The 25,853-nt window shown below is 35.0% G+C and overlaps 1 protein-coding gene and 1 pseudogene across 1 annotated transcript; both read right to left on the minus strand.

Annotated features, from left to right (window-relative positions):
• Nucleotides 1–5,473: 5,473 nt before the first annotated feature.
• Nucleotides 5,474–9,291, minus strand: LOC114149917 (sodium/glucose cotransporter 1-like; annotated as a pseudogene).
• A 1,208-nt stretch (nucleotides 9,292–10,499) lies between these two features.
• LOC114150082 (sodium/glucose cotransporter 1-like) lies at nucleotides 10,500–19,547 on the minus strand. Its single transcript, XM_028026294.1, has 15 exons — nucleotides 19,346–19,547; nucleotides 18,873–18,944; nucleotides 17,205–17,309; nucleotides 16,996–17,055; nucleotides 16,133–16,237; nucleotides 15,939–16,044; nucleotides 15,457–15,537; nucleotides 15,138–15,346; nucleotides 14,505–14,640; nucleotides 14,279–14,386; nucleotides 14,059–14,209; nucleotides 13,802–13,970; nucleotides 13,057–13,272; nucleotides 12,481–12,583; nucleotides 10,500–12,276 (listed from the first exon to the last, which is right to left on the minus strand). The coding sequence occupies exons 1-15, from the start codon at nucleotides 19,493–19,495 to the stop codon at nucleotides 12,062–12,064; spliced, it is 1,986 nt and encodes a 661-aa protein (XP_027882095.1). The 5' UTR covers nucleotides 19,496–19,547; the 3' UTR covers nucleotides 10,500–12,061.
• Nucleotides 19,548–25,853: the final 6,306 nt, after the last annotated feature.

Raw genomic sequence — 25,853 nt, forward strand, 5'->3', positions numbered from 1 at the left:
TGTCACCTTAAGGAAGAACAGCTGAAAAGTTACAGGGTTTATAGCAATTTCGCTCCAACTGCTCTCCTTGTCATTTCTATATTCTTTGCACAAAATGTTAATGTGGAAACAACATTAATGTTGTTTCCACATATCAATATCTGCTGGACTTGGGGTTGCGCCGTGTCAGCTGTTTGGGATTCCCCTCCGTAATTTCCCCTCAGAAAACACGGAGGAGAATCCGCGCTTTCTGATTGGCTCCCTGTCACATTCAATGGGCTCCCAGTCGGGAAAAACCCCTGATTTAGATCGGAGCGGCAACGACGATCTACTGCAGGGGTGCTCAAACCTTTTGAGACAAAGATCTACTTTTACTCTCACCAGCCGGCTGAGATCTACCTCATGACACGAAGACATAAAAATTGTAAATTAAACTCTATTGACTTATTTTATATGCGAATATACATCAGTTATAGCAGAAATAATAAAGTGATAGAAAACCTAATGCTGTATATTTCTTCCTCTGTGAGATTCTCCTACCGTTTTACTCTCTCTCTCTCTCTCTCTCTCTCTCTGTCGTTAAGCATACCCGTTGCCGTGGCAACCACCTGCTCCCCGCAACAGAGCAGCGACGTTAAATACGTAACATTCAGTCCATTACGATGTCAAGTTTCCAGGCTTGATATTTATTTCTCATTATTGGTTGATTAGCTAATTTAAACTCCTGCTCTGCTAGTCAGCAAGGCGTCTTTGAGTCGCCTTGTTTTTTTTTGTTAATGGAACTGAAACGCACTGAATTGCGCAACACCTTGTTGAAACAATAATTACTGAGAATATAAATTTTAACAGGTTTTGTTGATTTAAAAAAAAAAAAATTCTTTAATGAAGCTACAAACGTTTAGGATCTTAGTGAATATTTTGAGAAGCGCGTCAGTTGAGGAAGTGCTGGTCTCATCAGTTTGTCACCTACTGCCGAGATCAACTCAAAACCTTCCCGCGATCCACGTATTGAGCACCCTGATCTACCGTAACACACCAAACACTACAGGAGGATCGGTTACAAAATCGTAAGGGAAAAATAGGGGCAAAAAAACCGTGTAGTGTGAACTATTGCATCAGGTAGTCGATGTGCCCAAGGGCAATATAGTATACGGACTTCATCATCTGCACTCTTTTGGTTGAATGCAGTATTTATTTCCACTTTGGCTTTATGTTGTTTAGTTTTTTTTTCCAAGTGCATTTTTTGTTAATGGAGACTGAGAATCCATTTTATTTTTGTTTTTGGTTGTTTTGTTTATTTTGTTTATCAGCTCCAGTGCTAAGTGTTCTTTTGAAAATAAAGTGTATCTATCTTTGGCAAGAAATCACATGCATTATGACATCATTTCCATTAAATCAGTGTAAAAAGGGCTTCAAAAAATATTGTTGTTTATTGCAATAATTTTTTGAGACAATTAATCGTTCAGCAAAATTTGTTATGGTGACAGGCCTATTCCCTGATACCTCTGGGCTCTGCCAAAAAAGATTGTGGATTTTACTTTAGAAGTATATCACAAACAAATAGTGCCTAGTATCACCTTCAACCCATCGTATGAACATTAACTGTTCTTGATAATAATGTAATTTTATCTGTGTGTTAATAATTAGCTCGTGGAAAAGACGAGATAGCTAAGATACAAAAAGAAAGAGAAAAACCCTTCCAGCCAGTAATATGTAGCATAATGAGATGCTAAATATTACATTTATATTGCTGTTTTATTTTAATTAATAGTATTGAGACTTTTAATACTTTTAATTAAAGTAAAACAGCAATTAAAATATTTGTTTGATTTTGTATAATGAGAATAAATGGAATATCACCCTTTTATTTGCTCAATCTGTAAATAATTACAATTTGAAAATTTTCTGTTTAAAAAAGCGGATTCTCATAAACAGACATTATGGTCCTTAAATGGCCATTATGATCCTCATCTTTTTATAGACAATGCTAAAGACAATAAGACATGTAAACCAATTCTATGGGACTGTCTCAAAGCCTTGACATATAAAGTGAAGTGTTTATGCAACTCATGACAAAAGCTTTTAAATCCCTTACTTCTTGTAGGCATCCTCTCTTATAAAACTTTTTTGCTCCCTCTTTCTCTGAAGCTATTTTATTGTTTCATTAAATTAATTTTTAAAAATCAAAGGTTATATCAGAACAATCTTATCAACTTCGTCTGTTATTCTTGATGTATTTAATCATCAACTAAAGTGCATTTCAAGCTGCTTTTCAGGTTCTTGTCTAACTTTTTAGCAGTATTTTCTAATAACAGTAAATAATTACTCCAGATTTATTAACCGACTCAAATACTTCACTGTTGACTTTGTAAGATTGTGCTGGATTTTAATTTTGCGAGAAGAACTGAATAAATATGCATGCCACATTTTTCAGATTTTTCTGATCCATGAATGTTTTTCCTTCCACTTTTAGAGATATACATAACTTTGTGTTGGTCCATCACATACAATCTCAATAAATTACCAGAATATTTGTTGTAATATGTGGGGGACCAGTTGCTGGGGACTTTAGATCAAGGACCCCCCCTCCGACCCCTTCCATTAAAATATGATTCTATTCTCTTTCCTATTAATATTTTGTTTTGTTATTAAAAAGCACTGTGTTTCATTGTCCATGTTAAGCTGAATATTCATATATATATGTTGGTAACTATTCTGGCTGAGAGTGAAATGAGATTAGAAAGGCATCAGTTTTGAACAGGCGCTTAGGACAGCCTTGGGTCCTAAATCTCTGTGTTGAAGAAGCTCATTAGAACATAGCAGCCATAGTGTGACGCATGTCGGATTTATGAATGTTGTTTGTGTTTTCAGGTAAGCCGAAATAGTGAAAAAGTTACCAAAAGGTAACTCCCTGATTTTAAACACCTGGATCAAATGATGGTTCATTAGAAAGCCTACGAAGAACATTGACATGCTGAAAAGGTTGTTGGTAGTACCAGTGAGAGAACTAAGACATGCAGGTAGCTGGCCCTCGAAGACCGAGTTTGGTTACCCCTGCCTTAAAGGCCTAACTCAACTTGTCATTGTGATTGCTGGTTATTTATGCAAACTCTGGAATGTGGAACTCTCATAAATATTAGCTATAGCCTATCTCATTAACAAAACAAGACAAGTGTGAAACATAATTCGTTGCCAGATCTTAGTTTAGGCCGTAGGGCTGCTCAGTGGTGCACCTTTTGTTGTCTCTGTGCATTGAAGCAAGAAGGTCCTGGCTTTGAATCCTGACTAGGGTGTTTTTGAATTGAGCTTCCATGTTCCATGCCAGTGTTCACGCCGACTTCCTTCCACTGTCCAAAATACGTACGTTAATCTTATTTCCCTTATAAATGAATGTGTGACTGCTTTGATTTAGCTCGCAACTTGCCCAAATAGTTGCAGACTATGGATAGATATTTTCTTTAACTTTAAAATTGTCTTAGTAGGTCAACAGGAATCAAGCTGGAGATAAAATATGCTAAATATACATAAAGATTAAAGGTTGCCTGGTTATATCAGGATGTCTCTCCTATAATATAGGAGATAAATACTAAATTTACTGTTGTTCAGAGGATGTTATCTAGGAAGTAAGGCTTACTTTTAACCCCCCGTCTCTTCTTTACCATCTTCATTAGCTTATACTTGTGTGCAGATCTCAGATTATGCAAATGTATTAGTAAAATATGCCCTTAAAGCACAGCCGTTCATCATAAAAGTGAAAAAAATATATGTAGAAATTTGTCATGAAATTAAGTTCAATATTGCTTTAAACATTATTTTTATTGTAGTCAGTGTCTTGTTTGTGATATTAGACCTAAAATAATGTCTTTTTATATAATAAAAGGCCAATATTTGCGTGCAGAAATAAATTTCTTATTCAAAGTACTCTTGAGTTATTTTTAGACAAATTAGTGGATATTTGGTGGTCAGATGAGGACTTTAAAAAAACAGCTTTTGAAAAGATGCGATAAAGTGTCAACTATTGACATCTGGTGGTCAAGCTCAAGATGATATCCATTGGTTTGCAAAGTATGAATACATTGGTTAAACATAATCTTGTAGAAAATCATAAATTATAGACTTGAGCAATATCTTTGAAGAATAAAGATAAATACAAAAATATTAATCCCTTGTACGTTGCAAATTTCTACTCAGCCTCCAGTACATTCTGCAGCAAACATGGTCAGCACATCCAGTCCATGTTTATCTATTTTCCTATTCTAGTTTCATCTTAATCACAAAAAAGTGTCAAAGTTAAAAATGTACCAGATTATATATACAATTATTACAGGAATGTTGGGCAAATATACTATCATAATTCCTAATGGTATGAGAATAAAAAAGAAACACTTTGTGCGTCATAACTAGTAAAATTATATTGGCCAGTGGGTAATTTGTACTGCTGTGGAGGGGTTTTGTGTCTCTCTTGTTGGTAAAATTCCTTTGATTCAGCCAAATTGGAGGATTTTTTAATATGCCACTGTATTCCAGTGGGTTATAAACTTGGAGTTTGATTAGGCCACTCCAAAACTGTCTTTTCAGCTTTCATCATTGTTTTTTAATTAACGCTTTAATGTGATTACTTTCAACCAGAAATCCCAAGTATACAATGCAGAAAAACATGTTTATTTGACATTTTCTTTACAAATTAATAAACACCAACATGGAGAACAGTCTAAAGAAAATTAGCCCCCCTTCTCTCCTTTCACCCCCCTCCCCCCAAACAAAACAACAAAAAAACAACCACACCAAACACGTGCATTAAAATGCAAGTATAAGAAGAAATTGTATTCCTGGCCTTTGAACACATCACTGAGAAATCACTGATAAAGAAGAAAGAGGCACATCATAAATAGATTTCCAGTAAATTTATAACCTTTTAAGTTGCTGATAAGCCAAGTTAATCAGTGCAGCTCAACATAATTGCATGTGAAATTATCAAAATTATATTGTACCTTCAGTTGAAAAAATAAATAAATTTGTTTCCTTTAAATTGCAATAAAAAAGAGCCAACTTAGCGTTATATTTGTGAGATGTTTTACTCCGCAGTGCTACTTTCCTTTAAAAAAGACATCAACAAAAGACACAAAGAGAAAATTTCCCATTTCACTTATAACCTTCTACGCACATATAATGTAAGAGGATTCATGCATTGTTTTGACTAGTTAATTTGGTTTTACATTAAAGCTTACGGTACTGATTTATTCCTGGATACAAGCTTTTACGAAACATTTTTTATTTAGCTTGTTTTTATTTTGTTTCTTTTGTGCTTTGTCCTTCTTGGTATGAAGAACCAAATATATAATCATATTTTATAAAAAGAAATACTGAGCACCCTGTTATGAAGAGGCCTTTAGTTGTAAGTTTACTAGCATTTTGAAGATCAGTCATGTACATGTTCCACCTTGTGACTTATTCATAAATTAAGTTATCCAGAAATAATTGATTCTCCATTTGTCTAACCAAAGTATCCGTGTAAGAACACAGCAACGCAAAGGAGAATGACGGCGTTTGTGTTGACAACCTTCTTCCAAAAAGGATCCTCTGTTGTATTAGCGAGCTTCTTCTTCAGCTCTGCTTCCTGCTCTGGAGTAAGTTTCACAGCTTTCTTCTGCTCCAATCCGCAAAAACACGAGTGCTTTCTTACAGAAGTCAGATTCCTCCTTAGGTTCTACAAATCATGGAAGATTTTATTTTAAAACTTTTAATAAAACTTTAAAAACCCTCCTAATTTAAGTACTGTAAATATGTCACTACGAAGTTGCCTTATATATAAATATATATATATATATATATTTCAGTAATGGCAACTTCGTAGTGACATATTTACAGTACTTAAATTAGGAGGGTTTTTGAAGTTTTATTAAAAACTTCAAATATATATGCTTATTACCTTCTACTTCCATTTAATTCTCCTGATTATTAATCCAGTCATCTGTTTCAATTTCCACTCTCTCCTCTGTACTGTTTCTCAAGCTCCAACACAATCTATGCAGCTAGTAAAGAAACACAACATGCTAAAAATGATTGACAATTTAGAAATAAATGTGTGATAATCATAGAACGAAGCCTAAATTTCTATTTTTGAGAACTAAAACAGATCTCTTCATAGCTGTCACTTACATGCATGTCTTTTTACACTTGTGCTCTGTTTTCCTGCTGTGCCTGTATACAACTACATCTCACTTATCCGACAATCAGGTCTTGCACTTTTATCTTATGGGAGTTATGACTCTAACAGCTTGATAGGATGGATCAGAGGTCTATTAGCAATGGGTCAGCTTCAATCACTGAAAACTTTAAGCTGACTGCAAGGCTTACAGCACATTTGTGAGTGATAGATTTAAAGTCTGACCTGAAAGTGGAATTTTATTGAATGTTTCTTTTGGGTAAATATGACTAAATTAAAATTTTAAAATTCCTTTTTGGAATACTACATTGATTATGTACTCTGTTAATTAATGCAGCATGGTCAATGTGGCTATTTCAAGTCTTTTGTGTTACACAACATGCACACTTCGCAGCATGCTTACCATGTGCGTTCAATAACCATAAGTAATAAGTAACCTAGCCTCAATGTGACCTTTTGCTGAGGTTACTATATTTTTGTACCAAAATGATAAAACCAGATTTTTCACCTGTTTTTGTGAGTTTTTTTGTGTTTGTCAGATTGAATTTTGCATAAACAAATATACCAAGCATGAGCTCAAACTGCAGTTTCCCATTTTCCCAGGAACAAAACCATCAAAGTAAAAGAAAAAAAAAAATTAAGTGAAGAATTTGCATGCAAACAACTTTACTATTATTAAATTGGAGATTATTTCCAAGGGAGTTGCATTTCAGATCGATGATTATGATCCTTTAGGGTTCTTATGAAAGTAGTTTAAAAACTGGCAGGCTTAAAGCACAGTTATGTAAAATCAACTAAATGAGTTTATGACTTTTCATTGTTTCTGTTATGTTGTAAAACCTGTTACTGAGTTAGTGGAGGAAGGTCTCCATGCTCAAAGCAGATGATCATGTTTCTTGCCAACCTGATCAGTGCACCAGAATCAGGTGGCCTGGATGGTGAGTCCAAACACCATGCCAGGCCAAGGCAGGTCTCCTGTTACTGGATCTCTGAAAAGATGGAAGGCGTCTGACCGAGGCTGATAGCACTCTGCGCTGATGTTTCCAGTGACTGAGGGGATTGCAGTCCAGTAGAGGTCCTGGAACATCTCATAGCCCCCCACTTCAGCGAAAGCTGAAGGTGTGTTGAAATTTTAACTAGTTTGCACTTTTACTTTTTATCAGAAATGTAGTATTGAAGCCAAGAGCTGCAAGTGAAATGATGAACAAAGAAAACATTATATTACCAAAACATTATATTACCAAAAACCCATGAGAATAAAGGATCCAGTGAGCATTATGACAGTCTATAAAGTGTCACTGCAGCCAGTCCACCTGAGGTACAAAGTGGAAACGAAATCTGATTCAAATTCAAATATTCCCAATAAAGATAACAAGCTGGTGTATTTTTATGTAACTGTTCTTTTATCACTTATCTTGCAAAACGTATATTCAGCTGTGAATTCATGATTGCTGAACATGTTGTGGCTTGTGTACAGCCTTGAAAGGAATACAAACTCTGTTACGGTGTTGTTTACATAGATAAGAACTATTAGATTCTTATTTTATGAGAGAAACATTTATATCAGAGACAGTGTACAGTGCAGTTATCGCCAGTAGACCAATAACAACAACATAGATATTTAGCCAAGAGCCTGCTGGATGAAAATGGCACCAGAGAAAATATCGGCCTGAAATAAACAGAAACAAAATGGTAGGTGAAGAAGTTTTTCCTTTTCTTCAAACTGAAGGTTTTTTGAGGCAGTCACATAATCTTACAGAGATCTGAGTGAAGGCATACAAGAGGGAGAGCACAGAATGATAGATGTGAATGCGCTTTCCTCCAAACCTTTTCTTCAGGTATTCAGGCATGGTAATCACCTAGACAAATATAAAAATGATACTTTGCCTTTTCAAGGCTCAATAATTGATAATTAGTGAGATCTGGTCTCCGTCTTCTTCTTTACCCCGGCCTTGATGTAGATTGGTACAAAGACCCATCCCAGAATTACAACAAGAATAAGTGCCTGAAACACACAAAACAAGTTTCCAGCTTTAATTTTAGCTTCTGCAAACCACATCTACTATTAACTCACAGTTTATTTTTTATGCTAACACACTTAAACAATTACTCACATTCCATTCAAATCCAGCAATAGCTATCCCAAAAGCTGCTGCGGTTCCAGCAAGGCCTACAAAGTGGACGCTGCCGATGTTGCTGGCAAAGAGGGGAGGTTCCAATCTATAGACAGTTTAGAAAAATTTAATATTTTACAATAACTGAAAATTTCATTTAACACCATAGATTGTTATTTAAGGAAACACTGCTGATGAGCAGTACAGTGGAGTAACTTGAGTCACCTTGCTTTTTACAATCTCTTCTCAAAGGAAGTCGAAGGGTTAACTTTTCTTTGCCATCTTGAGTCCTGAGTTTTGCCAATATAAAACATGTTTATTGGTTGTGTTTTACTCTGAACATTGTCTAAAAAGATTGTGTTACAATAGTGTAAAATAGGCAAATAGCTTTTAACCTTTCCTTCACCCTATTATAATGGGATTTAACGCTCTAGATAAACAACTATTTTTAGCTGTCTGTTAATAATTAGTTTCTGGGATGATCGGGGACAGAGAGCAATAAAAGAAATGCAAGTCCTTTTATAGCTTCTAATCCACGTATCTTATGCAGACAGGAGATGCTGGAAAATTTCCACATGTGAGACTAAATCATACGACCAGCAATGCAGATTATAGATTGTTTACAGACATGGACGACTGAGATGAAAAGAAAGGAGCCCATGATACATCGTTTTGTTGTCATAATTGGTAATTGTTGAAAGCCCAAATGCAGGATGGAGGTAGACTGAGGTTTACATGAAACTAATATTGTTTGCACGTTTTTGTAGCATTTCATGGTGCGTCGGCGTAAGAGTAAAATATTTCTAAATAGTAAATGGTAAAGCATATATTTTCATTTAGTAGAATGTACTTTTATATAGTAAAAGTCGTATATAGTATAGATGTACAAATACAGTTGTAAATTGTAAATATAGTTGTAAATTGGTAAATTCCTGTGTAATGTAGTAATGGTTTAGTCCTCAACAGCAGAGATTATTTAAGGCTCCCATTGCACGTTTGTGTGTTCTTGATGCTGTTAGACTTCTCAGGCATTGTCCTAAACTGTGCTAACAGCAAACAAATAACGCTTTCTTGCTTCCACTATACTCTTCCACACCCTTGTCACACTGGTGCAACAACAAACCTCAGTGAAGTACTGAAGTTATGATTCTGGAGAAATTTAGTACATATTGAGGAGGTGATCCAGCCATGTGATTCAGGGACACATCTGAAAGTTGGAGAACACCAACCCTTGAGTGGAGTTGCAGATCCATGGCATATAAAATAAAAATCAAGTTAAGGTGAGTTTATTTGTGTAGCATATTTAAAAAAATAAGACAATTAGGAGTGTTTTACCTGATAGAAACATAAAACAGGAGTATGTAGTAGGTGCATAATAAAATAAAAGAAAGTAAAGATAAGTTGGACTAAACAGACTGTAATCAATGACGTTTCAGATAACGTTATTAATAGAAGAGTCAAAGGCAACTAAATAAATATAAACTTGACTATAAAAAATGAATTTTTTTTCACGTTTGTACACCTCACGTTTATTTCTCTTTTGAATTTATTAGCTTTTTCCAAATGTTTTCTGCAAATCTCGAGATAACTGGAAATGACATATTTTTTCTTAATCTCTAACATGTTCATAATTTGTCATAACACAGATCAGCACAGCAGATAACCATCATATGATCAGTTAAAATAATTTGTAGCTACTAGAGGATTAGGTGTAGATAAATACCTGGAAAAAGTACACATTGGGGCAGTTGTGGATTGTCTATGTTTCAACTGTATATGACCAAATATTGACATTAATTATTTTTTTAAATAATAATTGTTGTAACAGTTCCTTTTTACATTATATAATGTTTTTAAAAAAATTCTCCATTTATAATAAAACATTCATTAATAGTACAGATACTGGTGTCATTCAGTTAATCAGAGATTAAGTTATAGAACCAAGATCACTATGTGAATATGAAAATGAGAAAAAATACAAAGTGTTGAATTTATACTTTAAGTTTAATTTTTCTAATGTCAGTGGAAATATATCTTGCCCTTTTATGATTAGATTTAAACCATTTAAAGTTCCCCACGGACAGCAATTTACTTTTCAGAACACTAGGTGGAAGCAAAGTAAGCGTTTTATTGCTTTGAGTATTTCCTAACCCTTTCTAACTGAATTATTTTTATTTCATAAACATATGCATAGTGCATACAAAAGAAGCGATTGCATTCATGGACTTTGAACAAATAAATCGACAAAACAGCTGGGATTTATTGAGGCAGCACAGCTGTACTTCCTGAGCACATTTCGTTCGTCCTTCACTGGTTAAATATTACAGTTTTTTTCCTGATTTTTTTTTTTGTGTTATGCTGTTTGTATTTTATTAAACCTTCATGCAGCGTCCAGTGTTACATAATCCGATCATATATAACCTTCAGCGTTCTCGACAATAAAAAAGCATTTATATATTCATTGATAAACATCTTGAGCACTTTTTAAAAATAATCACAATTAAGAGTACATGTGCATTTTTTAAACACAATTTTAATCTCAGTGCAATGTTGAACAAAAACGGTGTAAATGTGCTCTCTTTTTAAGAAAATAAACAGGAGCCAACTTGGAGCTCATTATAATTTATGAGCTTTTCTCAAGTACAGTCCAACTCTTTTGAACAAAACCAACAACAAAAACAAACATTAAGATGTGCAGTCATCTGGGAATATCTACAAATTTACAATAATTTTATATAATATGTAAATAGAGAAGGCAATTGAGAAAGACTTTATGCTGGCCTCTATGTGCCTTATGGAGATCAGGACCACACACACACACCGCCAGACTGGGTTGGTCCTATTTTTGTTAAGAAAAAAGTTCCAAGCAATGAGGGGTAACACTTGTCAGTCTTCTGTGAAAGTTTACTGTATGATGTTGGAAAGGACAACATCAGACAACGTCTTCTTTCCAAGGTCCCAACATCCTTTTTGCAGATGATGTGGGACTGTTGGTGTCTTCAAGCCATGGCCTTCATTGTGGACTGGAGTGGTTGTCAGTCGAGTGTTAGGCAGCCTCTTTTCTTAATCTAAGACTGTTGTTTTACACTGGACAGGGTGAACTGAATTTTTAAGGTGAAGAAACCTCAAACACACAATTTCAAACCGTTTGCGGTCGATGATCTAAAGATATGTAGCTTGCTTGAGGTGCTCTCCTGGTTCATACTCAAATGTTCCTCTGGTCTGTCATGCCAAAGAAAGGGCTGAGCCTAAAAAGTTCTTGATTTACCAGTCAGCCTACATTTGAGCCCTCATCTATGACCAACATGTACAAATTATGACAGAAAGAACAACAGAATTTGGGTACCTTAGATTGTCAAAGTCACTCTCTGAAATAAAAAACAAGCTCTGTCTCCAGAGATAATTACTTGTCAAAAGTAGACAACTGAAATTGTTCAACCATCTGATCAAGAGTCTTCCTTGCAGGTCTTTCAAGCACATCAAACAGGAACGGGAAGGATGTTATAACAAATGTTTGAGTATTACAGCTATATTCTTTTAACAAGTTTTATGGGTATGATATAACTTGATTCACTGGTTTACTAAAGATGACAAATACAGTAAAAACGCTATTTTGTCTTGTGTGGCATCAGTACTGACCTTACAATGCAGGCTAAAATATACAGAGTTCAGAGATTTGAAAGTACCCTAGGTTGTATCAGAGAGTTACAGGCAAATTGATATTTTGGTCATATTTTATACCATGCTTACTGCTGTTACTAAAATATATATTATATTTAGGAGTATTTGATGCTGAGTTTGTCTAACCAAAGTATCCATGAAAGAACACAGCCACAGCCAGAAGAATGATGGCGTTTGCATTAACAACGTTCCTCCAGAGAGGTTCTTCTGTTGTATCTGTGAGCTTCCTCTTCATCTCTGCCTTCTCCTCTTCAGTCATTTTTGGTGCTTTTGTCTTCTCCAATCCACAGAAGCACATTACTGCTTTCTTGCAGAATCCTGGTTCCTCCTCAGGTTCTGGAATAAAGGTTGAAACGTTTTTTTTTGTTTTGTTTGTTTGTTTTTTTAAATCAGAAAAGAAAAAAAAAATAAAGGAATAGACTATTTACATTTTTCAAACATGTCTAAACAAAATTCAGGAAAGACATTATTTCCAGAGCTTAAAAACCCTGCGATTTAAAAACCAACAATATTTTAAACATAAATTTAACTTATCATCACCTTCCATTTTCTTTTCATCCTCCTCATCGTTAACCCAGTCATCCTGTTCGAGGTCGACTCTCTCCTCAGTGCTGTCCCTCAGACTCCAACACAGTCTATGCAACTGAAAAAATTAAAAATACATTATATGCAGAAATTTTATAACTGCATACAGTACAGACCAAACGTTTGGACACACCTTCTCATTGAATTCAATGAGAAGGTGTGTCCAAACGTTTGGTCTGTACTGTATACTCCATTTGTTTCCTGTTTTTGATCAGATTGAATAATAACAATGATAGATATGTTATCTGTGTGACATAAGCCAAAATATCAGTATCAACCACAAAACAAAAGCAAAAGACATTGTGAAGATGCTGCTCGAAATTGATGACAAGTCCTATGACAAGACATTACTCCAAAAACAATATAAATATTCAAGGAAATATAATTCCTTGAATTATAATTAGACAGTATATGTCTAAAATTATAATAAATTGTAAATTTTTCATTAAATAATATGGCTATGGGAGTTATTTTTCAAGTCAGCAATCACCGATAGATCAAAACCGGCTTTATCTTGCTTCGGTCACTTACATGCTTATCGTCGATGGGTTTGGTTATGAGAGAAACTCCAACTATAACGATGCAGGTGATAGTAAACAGGATGAGCCCAAAGTACAGGTAGTGCACTCCACATATGATAGCAGGACAATCACTAGGGCTAACACAGTTCCCTGTCCCATAGGCAAACTCAGTGATCATCCTGGTCAGACCTACAATCAGACCAACGATGAGTCCATAAAAGGCACCCTTCCAAGGAAAATAGAGAAAAAATAAAGTTAGGAGGATCACATTTGGAAAATACGACAAGAAATAGTACAAGCTTCTGTTTGAGGTTTGACATGAAAAAATAAATATTGCTGTTGTTTGGGAATGATAAATTGTAGTTGCTCAGTGAATTTCCATAAAATTAAGTTGATTTTATTTGCGTCGAATATTGTTTCATTCAATATTCTGCTAAAAGGTATTGTGAATATCAAACACACTTGGATTAAATAAACTGCTTGTTACCAGCCTATTGCAGAGCTGAATGAAAGTGAGGGAATTCAGACATTTTGGAGCAGAGATGCATCTAAAAGTTGCCGGATGGTAGCCTTTGATGACTGGATTTGGGGACCCCTGGTTTAGATTATTCCATATCTATTTATCATAATGGCATAGAATAGCATTTGTGCTCTGATTTAGCAAAATATTGTAAGCTGGTTCCAAATAAGTCTCAAAATTCCCAAGACAAAGTTTATTATCAACAATAACTTTTCTAAATCAGAAGTAAACTCACAGCTTCATTGACTCTCTTGCAAAAGATGGCGAGAAGGAAGACAGCAGAAATAGGTGGAGCTAGATAGCTGATGATTGATTGGATGTAGTCAAAGAGCTGACCACTCTGGGCTGACTGCACCACTGGGATCCAAGCTATGCTCACACCAATGAGGAACACAATAAACACCCTGCACAGTTGAGAACAAACACACAGTTATCATAGATGTCACAAATACAAACAGTATTCAAATTAAACACAAACTAAAACAGTTTTACCTGCCAGCAATCATCAGTTCCCTCTCTTTGGCACGAGAACGGACCTTAGTGTAAATGTCCATGGTGAAGAGAGTACTAGCACTGTTAAATATTGAAGTGAGGGAGCTCATCAAAGAGGCCAACATCACAGCCAGCATCAAACCCCTCAGACCTGCAACAGAGTCAGTAGGTCATGCAAAAATAAAATTAATAGAGAAAGTAAAAATTTAAATCTGCTCACCGTTTGGCATAAGATCCATGACCAATTTGGGATAAGCAATGTTTGTGCATGCCACACTAGAGCCACAGTATTTCTGACATTCTTCTGGGTCCACACATGCCACCACATCTGGATTAAGTTAAAATTAAAGAGACGTTAGTTAGGTATGTGTACCCTGTAGAGGGCATTTCTGACAGCAGGTTTGCATTATTCCAAACAAGTTAAGAGACTTCAAAACCTCACAGACCTGGATAGAGGATCCTGCTTATCATCCCAGGAAAGACCATGAGAAACATGGGCAACAGCTTCAGGTAACCACACAAAATGCAACCTGCTTTAACATGAGAGAGATTCTTGGCTGAGAGGCAACGCTGGACAATCACCTAGAGAAAAAGATCCAGCTTTTGTCGTAAGTGCAAAAGATTACAAGCATCAAATGCATTTACAATAAATGTCCTTAGTGCTGCAACTAAAGCATCATATCTTATTTCAAATATCTTTGAAATAGGATATCAAAACCCATTTTAAGTAATATATTGTGGCTCTGCGAGGGGACCAACCAACATATTGGTGGTTATAAATCACAATCCCTCACTTTAACTTTTACAATAGTTCAAAGTAAAAATAGGATGCAAAGTTAAGCCAACTTTACATTATCAAATCAAGTTTGCAAAATATGTGTGGAGGATTTTCTTGACTATCAGCTGGCAACCTCTGACCAGCTCAGTAATTCTGTCTTAAAAAGGTAAGATAAAAAGAGTGTGAACAAATGAACTTTCAGATTTTATGGCCTTTTATAGTTTGTGGTATGCAGTAAAACCAGTTACTGAGTCAGAGGAAGTAAAACGTTCATACAGTCAAAGTGGTGATCATTACCAACCTGATCAGTGCACCAGTACCAGATTGTCTGAACGGTGAGTCCAAATATCAGGGCAGGCCAGGGCAGGTCTCCATTTATTGGATCCCTGAAAAGGTGGAAGGCGTCTTCCCGAGGCTGGTAGCACTCTGCGCTGATGTTACCGGTGATTAAGGGAACTGAAGTCATGTACCTGTCCATCATATTTTCATAGCCTCCCACTTCGTTGAAAGCTGAGGATGTGTGAAAGTTAGACTGAGGTTTATACTTCAGGTTCTCAATAATATGACAATAAAATAAATGTGGGGACAAAGTAAAATTTTAAATGATTAGTATTTATTACCAAAACCCATGAGAATGAAGGATCCAATAAGCATGATGATGGTCTGTAAGGTGTCTGTGTACATCACTGCAGCCAGTCCACCTGAGATAAAACATGACGTTAGAAACCTGTAATGTTTTTCAGAGTACTATTTGAGAGATTTTATTTTTATGGAGATGTTCTTTAACCGCTTGTCTTTTAAAAGATAGATTCAGTTGCATTACGTAGTGCAAATCAGCAACTGAGAACCAATTTAGTACTTACTGTAGTCTATTAATGTCTCACAAACACATTTAGAGAGATAAGCATAAACTAGACAGGTAAGACAAGGGAGTTAGGTTAATGTGATTGTTTTTAGATCTCTGCAGTTCATGTAGCCCTGGGAAGACTTTCCCCTCCTTCATGTGCAATTTTGCTTCGATAAGACTTCTTTGTTGGCTACGTTTATGAGAAAGATCATGATGATCCATAAAAAGAAAGTGAATTTCTTCCTTAGGATGCACCTGTGACGGTGTATAGCGCAGTAATTGCCAGTAGAGCGATAACAGCAACGTAGATGTTCAGTCCAAGAGCCAGCTGGATGAAAATGGCACCAGAGAACATGTCGGCCTGGGAGGAGACAGACACAACATTTGACTTTGATTGTATTTCATTGTTGAAAACAGGAAGGTTTTAGTCAACAGCTACACAAACTTACAGAGATCTTAGTGAAAGCGTACAGCAAGAGGGAGAGCACGGAGAGATAAATACGAATACGCTGTCCTCCGAACCTCTTCTTCAAATACTCGGGCATGGTGACCACCTAGATACACAGATAGTGATGATACTTTGCTTCTTAAAGGCTCAAAGTTTGGTAATCATGGCACCTTTAATGTAAATAGAAAATACACTCACATGCCAATGTATTAGGTATGCATCTATGCAACAGTAACTCAAAAAACAACTTGTAGATACAACAGATATATGTAGAGATTCTAGATATAACAATGTATCCAGAATACATTCTTTGAACACACAAAATGTCAGTCCTTGAAGCACATGGGCTACAACAACATTGGAACACCCTGAGCACCACTGCTGACTGCTAATTACTAGAAATTGAGGCTACATTTTACACACAGACACCAAAATATGAAAATAATACTTTGGAAAAATGCTGCCTTGTCGGACTAATCTTGATATTCAACATGAACATTCAGATAGTATGGGTCCCTTATGACTTCTATTGGACTAGCTGTGGAGGATATTTTCTTGGTATACTATTGGTCCCCTTAAATGCCACAGTTTATCTGAGCATTGTGGCCTTTATGACTACAATATAACCGTCTTCTGAAGGCTACTTCCAGCAGGATAGTGCAAAATGTTACACAGCTCAAATGAAGTTAAGCTGGTTTCAGATTCACATAAACTGCATGATGGAACTATATCACTTTAGACCAACATCAAGGAGGAATACTTCAGACAACCTTTTTGATCTATGCCAAAACAAAAATCATGAAGGCAAATGTTGCTCTAACCCATAATTATCAAGGCTTACCAAACAAAGTGTTCATAGCTTACCCCTGCTTTGATGTAGATTGGTACAAACAGCCATCCTAGAATGACCATAAGAACAAGAGCCTGCAACACACAGAAATATAAGAAACATTGAATAAATTAGAATAAGATTTTTTTTACTTTACTTTTACAAATAGAAACCTGTAAACCTTAAGGTCCCCTCTGAGGGTGAACTTCTGTGCTTGTGTTAGTGACAAAGAAGGATTACTCACGTTCCATTCAAATCCACAAATGGCAATGCCAGCGGCAGCAGCAGTACCAGCAATCCCTACAAAGTGGACGCTGCCAATGTTGCTAGCAAAGAGTGAGGCCCCGATCTGTGGAGAACATCAAAGAAAAAATACATTGAAAAACAATGTACTGAAGAGAAAGTGTGAGATAAATTGGAGAGAACAATGTATTATACATCTATAAAAGGAACTCACAATAAATAAATAGACAAACATTTATTTTTAATGCACACAACACAAAAATAAATTACATTTTTAGAATTAGATATTGCATCATGCTGCATCTTATTGTTATCAATGTGCACAGTAGTAGAACTCAAATAGTTTTCTGTACTGACTTTATGAATCATAACAAAGATCTAATTCTTACAGATAGGTGAGAATAGAAGCAGAAGAACAGATTTTAAAAGCACTTTTCTCATTGTAACAGTTAAAAGTAGGTTTGATGATGATATAGTAAGTTTTCAGGATAATCATCCTTCTTACCACTGAGTAAAGAGAGTAAAAACCTTTCTTTGGGAACGGTGGAAACATTAAATCCATTTTAAAATCTGTGTTGGAAATCCGACAAGTGTATGCAGTAGTGGTTTCTGCATGAATGACTCTTGGGTAAGAGACTCATTCTGCTGGTTCACTAACAACTAAAATGCAAGATTTTGGAGCATGATACAAAGTCCCACTGGAAAGAACATAATGAAAGAACATAATTTACTGTTTTAACAGCTTTTAAAGGTATGTTGTCAGGCAACCAGGCTGCATGGGCACAGCCTGGTTGCCTGACAACCAGGCTGTGTTGCCTGACAACAGCCTGGTTGCCTGACAACCAGGCTGTGTATTATATACTGTATATAATATACTATACTATATACTATATATACTAATATATACCAATATATACTAATATATGCCAATATACCATATACTATATATTATATACCAGCCAATATACCAGCCCAATATTCTGAACCAACACAAAGAGGTGGCATTTATCAATTAACTGCATGACAAAATTTTTAGGCAAAACTGATTGATAGGTTATACTTTATTGTCTTGTGCTTGAAGGCCTCTCTTTCTCCTACCTCCCTGTGCAACACAGCCTGGTTGCCTGACAACATACCTTTAAAAGCTGTTAAAACAGTAAATAAACTGATTTACGAGAATGTTGCAATCTGATTGACAAAGAAAATTATTATTCTTCAGTAAAGTTCATGCTGTTTGCACAGAAAAAGTAGGGTTCATCATTTCCCTTTACTCAGTTTGGAAAAAAATATATATCAACATTTACATTCATATTTACCTGTTAAAAAGCTAATTTTGCATCATATCTGTTTTTACCAAACAGTGAAACCACAGACTGAATATTGCCAACGAGAAGATATTCCTATTTTGTATCAGCCTTAACTTTACAAGAACATGGATTCCTTTAGTTTCCTGACTATGTATAAATAATCTGACTGGGATTTTATCCAGTAAGAGTAAACAGAGTGGTTTAGGGAGTTGTTATGTTCATCTCAGGCTGCAGATTACTAAATAAACAACCCAGTAAGGATCAGATACTTACTAACTATACCATTGGCAGGCATAATTTAAAAAAAAGCACTTTGTCTGTACAGATCTAATTTTAATCTTATCATGTGTTAAGATACCCACCGGCCACCACACCATACTCCTCCCTGCAAGGAAGAAGCCACCCACAGTGGATCGATTGGTGCGGACCATAGCCTGCAGCAAGAAAGCAGAATATCTTAGGCAATCCATAAATCTGAGCAAGAGATGCCTAAGCTCCAGTTAAAATCAAATTGCTTCAGAAAACTTTACGTATCTCAAGTTCCTTGCCTCCAGATGAAAGCTTGTAAAAATTCTCTGATCTGACAAACACTTTTACTGTATCAGGATGCTAAGTTAGATTCTGAGTTTACAAAACGTCTGTCCACAGCTTAGAGAGATTTGTTATACTAATCTCTCTAAGATAGATAAAGTAAGTCTGATATGTAACACTCATTAATGTAGTTAAGGTGTAGACAAGAATAACTCTAAAGGTTTCTTTGAACTTAAATAAAATTGTAGAAAAGCCACATAAAATTATAACAAAAACCCAGGCATGAATACTTTACAAAACTCACCCACACTCCCACAGCCAGGACAACCACAAAGTAAGCAACAATAACGGAGATGTCTGCTGCATTATTGAGAGCCGATGCAGGTGATTGATTTTCCGTGTTTCTTATGATGCGGGAAAATCCAAAATAATCCCAAGACATTTTGCTCAGCATGGGTGTGCAATAAAGGAGAGCTACTGGAGTCTGTCCTCAGTGACTGCAACACGTGCACAACACTTACCTTTATATCTTTTGTGTTTGTGTGTGTGACAGAAAGAGGGAGGGATAATTGATAATGGGTTTATGTGTGTATTCTGTTCTGCACAAAGAATGAATGTCATCTAAAAGTGAAGCTCCAGTTTTTCATCTTTTTGCTGTTGAGTCTTTCATAAGTTTGTTTGGTGCAGTTTTAATATAAATATAAGGAAAATACATAAAACATGACATATTCTATGTATTTACTTGGGCTTTTAGATTAAATTCATAACAAGTTAATAACTTTTTATGTTTTTTTATTGTTATTTATCAAACAGATTAATCGATTAAACAGATTTGCATAATGCTCCACTTTCTGGTCTTTCTATGAAAATCAATTGCCCCACTATAGATCCTACAAAATTCAGCTGCAAGAATGTTGACAGGGGCAAGTAAGAAATTTCATATCACTCTGACTATGAAGTTGCTTCACTGACTACTTGTACTCTTTAAATAGATTTTTTTTTTTGTGCTAGTTTTAATACAAACTATTGATCTGATTACTTTACAATCTGTCTGGACTTCTAAGGTCTCCGGAGAAAAGTAATCTATTTGTACATGTGGTGAAAACTAAAACAGATGCTGAGGCATCATTAATTAATTACGACTCTCTCCTTTGTAGTAGTCTGTCTGAGCACCTGAGGGCAGCTTAGAGCGTTGCTGCTTCTGAAAGCAAACTAGAAACCAAAGCTTTGAAGCATGTTTTCTTCTTTTTTATTGATTGAGTTTTTGCAGCTCAGGAATTCAAGTTTTTGTTTTAGTCTAACTCTCTATAAAATTTTAACTCTGTTTTTCTGTACTTGAATAATTATATTGTCATATTGTTTCGGGTCCTTAAATATTATATAACTTTTTTTTAAAGAGTTGGTAGCATTTGTAGACTTTATTTACAAGTAGCTTGACAGGAAGCAGTGCAGAGAAACGATAGCCTCTGTATGAGGTGATCCACCACTGAGACATTTTTTAAATTTATTTTTTTATTTTTATGTGCCTCGTGGTTAACAATTTTCTATTGTATGTAATTTCAGATTTATTCTGTTACTGTTTTGTCATTCACAACTCAGATTCGATTTGCTCAGATTTTCTATGACCTTTTATTCTAGTTGACTTATGGTTATTATTCTATTTCTGTTTTGTTATTGATTCCTGTTTGCATGCTTGTTCTTTTGTGTTACACTTGTAAAGCTCTCTGTGTTGTTGAATGTATAAAATTTTATCTATGAATTTAATTAATCTGTTGATTGATAAGTATATTTTTTTCTGTTAGAAACTAGCTTGGCTGCAGCTATAATGCCCAATCAAAAGCAGTTAAATTACCCGACCTTGATTAAATGTAAATTTTCTTTATATAAAATTATAAGGAGGTATAGTAAATAATTACTTTGATCTTGACAAACCGAGATGGAGAATAAATCTAACAATTTATTGAACTGAGACTTTTACTGTCCATCTCCTAAAACCTTAGAGATAATGTACTGGAAAATGCTTAAAATGTTTTAAACATTTTTGCAGCTTAATTAACACAAAGTTGCATGGTTTCTGTCATTACTCATGTTTCATTATTTTACTTGTTCCAGGATTGTATTTCATTTGTAATGAGATTCTCACAATTTCTCAATCAAAAATAGCCACGTCAAGATTTTTTCTTGATGTCTGTCATGTTTGTGAAATTTGACTTGTTGAATTGCATAACATAACTGAATGACATTCATATTTTAGTTAAAACTGTTTTTAATCTACATGTTTGCCAAAAGAAAACTTAAATTTATCTCAAACTGTTAGACAAACAAAAATCACTTAAATTAATTTTCACTCCGCTACACAAACTGTTTTTGTTCCTAACAATAATGTGTTTCTTATCAGCTTGTTAATAATTACCCTTAGGGAGAATGAGGTAGGGCCAAAAATTGGAATAGCAACCCTCGTCAGCAATAATTCATGTGAATTATGAGACAGTTGGAGACCCTGGAGTATTTCAAGGCAGTTGTTTATTTAACCTTAAAAATCAATTGAAATACATATACGGAATAACATAAAAACAACATTAAATTAAGCAACAAAACAGACTCGTATTTTCTGTTCATGTTAATAAAGCTTACAGCTGTGAGCAGAACTTATAAAACTGTATTTTGTCATGTAAATTTATTTTGTAGATGTTGCATAAAACAGCCACTAGATGTCTCTGCAGTACCACAAACACACTCTGACTCTAAACCAGGCGTGCCCATGTCCAGTCTTTGGGAGGTACTTATCCCTTCTCCATCAAACCTAAAGCAAATCCTCAACCTTTCCTTAATATGTTCTGATACAGCACTTTATGAACAACCAGCTTCCTCAATAATTGGTGGATTACCTTTCCTATGGAGTGACTGCAGTCAGGGTAGCAGTCTTTGTCGGCTGTAAGATGATTTCTGAATTAAAAATATTTTTTTATTGGTTTAAGTGATATGCATTTTTTTTCTTAGACTTATTTGCTTAAAGTCATGATCATCAAAATGACCAAAAATAAACAACTGAAGTATATTAATATAATTTATATAATATCACTTCAGAAATCCTTAACTTCACTGAGATCTACTAAAATTCAAGCAGAAATCGGGTGAAACTAAAGCTATTTCTAAATCAAATTTTAATTGAGAAAAATCTTGCTATATGGTGTAATTTTAAACAAACAACAAATGCTTCAAGTCAAGTAGAGCCAAAGGTTGCTTTTTTATATTTCCAAGGTCTGCAACACCGAAGAAAAACAAAATAAATGCCACAATACATCAGCCAGAGCTATGTGGACAGGAAGACTCAGACTGGGGAGCTATCTGACTGTTCTTGTTACAAATGTTCGCTTAAAATCTCTAAATGGGGACAATCAATATGCAGCTGAATGAGAATCAATCACTGGAATGAGGCCATACTCTTTGAGGATTAGTGCTTGGATGAATTTGTTGGATTTAATCCTGATTTCCAACCAAACAAAATCTTCCAGCGAGTGCTAATGGTAAAATATGCTGCCAATGGTTTGCTTTTGTTTTGTTTTTTGTTTTTTTTTATTTTACTTTGTTAAAGTTTCAAATCCAAGCAAAAGAGGCACAAAAAGCACATCACAGAGCTGATCATTTTCCAGTAGTGGGACACCAAAGATAGCACAAACAAGTCTATTGTTTGGTCCGTTTGGTATTGAAGGAAAAATTTTGGGTATCTTGTGAGCATCTTTCTGTGTCTCATATTTGTAAGATAAAATAAATTGTGCAGAAGACGTGGTACAATGAAAGGAAACAATAGTGGAGTCTTCTAAGACAGACTGACAGGAGGGAGCCATTTTGTGACTATTCAGGTTTATATTGCTTTATCTATACACTTGAGTTGAATGAAAGAAAAACAATTTCCTAATAATATCTAACATAACGTAAAGTCCTACAGATGTCACAAATGCCGAACTTTGGTTTTGTCATTAATTTAAATATAATTTTTTTCAATTAGCATTTTATTTTTAACCTGTTTGATTATATCTAGTATGCTTCCTTAAAGTGTTCACACAGTCCTGCCACTCTCCCTCAATGCCTCATTTAATACCCCCATCAGCTGTTCCATTTTCATGTAATCAGATTCACAATTGTTCTAGTAATCACTCCTCTCTGCATTTATCCTCCTTGTTCTTGATCACTCCTTGTTAAATTTTTCTATTGTTTTCCTTGTAGTGTCCTCCCCTTTGGTCCCCTGCTATATTCATAACAATGAGGGCTGAACAAATCGCTTTGGTCTTGCATATGAGATTACTGCAGAGGTGTACAAAGTTTATTTTTAGAGCTGGAAGCATCTCTGTAAAGAAGAGACTCTCTGCTTTCAAATGATATCTTGCCTGAGGGGTTTGTTCAAAGTGGTGACGTTAGCAGAAGTAGAAAAGTGAACATGCGCTGCTTAAAATGTTTTACTACATATCCATGTGATTACTTTGGTTTTGAGTTGTGTTTAGTTTGGAAGCAAAGGTGTTGTGGAGGCTTTTAGCTCAGTCTTTTGCTGCCATTTTGATATGCTGCATGTTTGGTTTGGTGATTCTTAATATTCACATAGGTCATCTGTACTGCTTGCATATCATGTAGCCCACTGAAGGAAGACAATTGCACTGAAGAGGTCTGGGCAAGTTTGTTTTGTTACTTTTTAGGTTTTTCTGATACTGGTGGACAGTAAACAGGCAGGAAGAAAATATGGGAAGACCTGCAGCAAATGTCTGATCCATGTTATTAACTTTGCTAATAACATTCTAGCATTCTAGCATTGTATTTGTGTCTTTGCAGCAGATGTGCTAAAATGCGATATGTAAGCTAAAATAGCAAGGCTATATCAGATTTATAATAAATTACCAAATGAAAAGAACAGACGTAGACTTTTTGTTGATATTTTGATATTACAATATGATTACCAGTCATCACACCATTTCGGCGAATGTGATATTTACTTCAGTGCGTTGTTGTGAGTTGTTTTCAGAAACAAAGGTCATGACCTTTTGTTTCAGTCACGGCAAACTTAGATATAAAGAAAACACCTAAGTTGATTAATTCAGCGTAACATCCTGCAGGTAGTTTTTTTTAGTTCAGAAAAACAATAACACCTGCTGCTAAAAGCTCAGAAAGAACTTAAAGATGTTTTAAGTTTTTGCGATGTTTTTCTAACATTGTGAGTAAAATATTCCATATTTTGTTCTTCATTATTAAAACTTACTATGCTGTTTCTGAACTCCTGTCTGTGATTTGATTATGCTCAAACCTCACATACACAAACCAAATACTCTAGTAATCTTACAGACAGTGGTTTGATTACTTTTGTTATGGTGGTTGAAAGGAATGCACTTTTAAATTCAAACTACCAGTGACCTCAGTACATCCCCAGATGTTTATATTTCTGTGATTTTTTTTAATGAGAGGTCAGAGACTAATACATTGCAATGCGCAGCTAAAAATGTATCACAGGGGCTCAAACTGCATGATAAAAGAACTTCATAATTATTTAATCTTTCAGTAGCTCTTATATAAATAAATCAAATAGTATCTTCATGTTTACACGGCCTAAGGCTGGACATGAACATTTTCTGAACATAGAAGTCAAGTTTTCATAAATTAAATATATGACTCATACTGGAGTCGGGCTGGGCAAAGAAGAATAGTCTAGCTTTGCAAGACTTTTAATTCTTAAACCTTCTCACTTTATGTCAGATTAAAGTGTGATGGTCTGTCTTTATGTGACAGACCAGCACAAAATTGTACAAATATGTGAAATGTAAAAAAAGGATGTTTTTTTTAACATTCTTAAAATATGCAAAATGTAGGGTGCATGTCAGCCCCATCTTTGTTGACAGGATGATATTAAGAAGAATAACTCTGGAGACTTTTCAATTGAAAACCCCAAGGTGAGAGCTGAGCATCGTGTACCATAGTTGTTATTGTCTGTTTGTTGAAGCACTTTGAGATTTTTATCTTGAAAAGTGTGATATAAATAAAGTTTTACTTACATATTTGAAAGGATTGTTTACATTAGGTCAGTGGTAAAATATTAAAGATGTTTTCTGTCAGGATAACGAATTGTGACAAGATTGCAGAGGGCCAAGAGTTTAAAAGCCTGTGGACTGGAGTTGAATTTTCTTTCTGGATCCATATATTTCTTATGTAATTGAAGAAATTGTGTCAAATGGATATTAAGGAGGAAGGAATCATGTTTTAACTGAAATTAGGGAAGGTTCATAAAGATAAATCTGAGATTATCATCCTGACAAGCCATTGTCAGCAAAGTAACTCTCTATATATGTAGAAATTAAGATAGCTAAATAAGGACTCATACTCTCTTGTAATGATTTGATAACTCATATCTTCAGATTTTAAGTTAGAACTGCAAACTTCAATGTACTTTTCTCTGATTTGATTGATCAACACAGTCATCCAACATTGAGAAGTAGAGAACAAGTAATAAATTATCTTCACATGTTTTTACAAATAAACATTTTAAGTGTTGCTTGCAGCTCTATGCAGCTCATTTTAAGTTTATTTCTCAGTCACTTTTAACTTAACATCATAAATGTCGGTACTACATCAGAATAACAAGATCAGACCTGTGATTTGATTCCTTACAGACGCATACTCATGCCCATTAGTCATGAATATGAATTAGTAGAAAACCATTTATAATCATTTGCTTTGGGTTCTAACTTTGGAAATATTCTGGAAAATGTGCACTGCTCGTTTTTGTCTGTCAGTTATTCTCAGTATATTTTTCAACTGAAGCAGCACGAAAA

Source organism: Xiphophorus couchianus, chromosome 8 (assembly GCF_001444195.1).
Source record: "Xiphophorus couchianus chromosome 8, X_couchianus-1.0, whole genome shotgun sequence".
In the NCBI taxonomy this organism is placed as follows: Eukaryota; Metazoa; Chordata; class Actinopteri; order Cyprinodontiformes; family Poeciliidae; genus Xiphophorus; species Xiphophorus couchianus.

Bases quoted from the DNA above. Each gene is read 5' to 3' on its own strand.
- LOC114150082 (XM_028026294.1), bottom strand. From the start codon at position 19,495: ATGCTGAGCAAAATGTCTTGGGATTATTTTGGATTTTCCCGCATCATA. The intron at 18,945-19,345 runs GTGAGTTTTGTA...TTCTTGCTGCAG, and splicing joins TCCTGGCTGTGGGAGTGTGG to GCTATGGTCCGCACCAATCG. The intron at 16,045-16,132 runs GTAAGTTTGTGT...GTCTCCTCCCAG, and splicing joins ACGCTTTCACTAAGATCTCT to GCCGACATGTTCTCTGGTGC.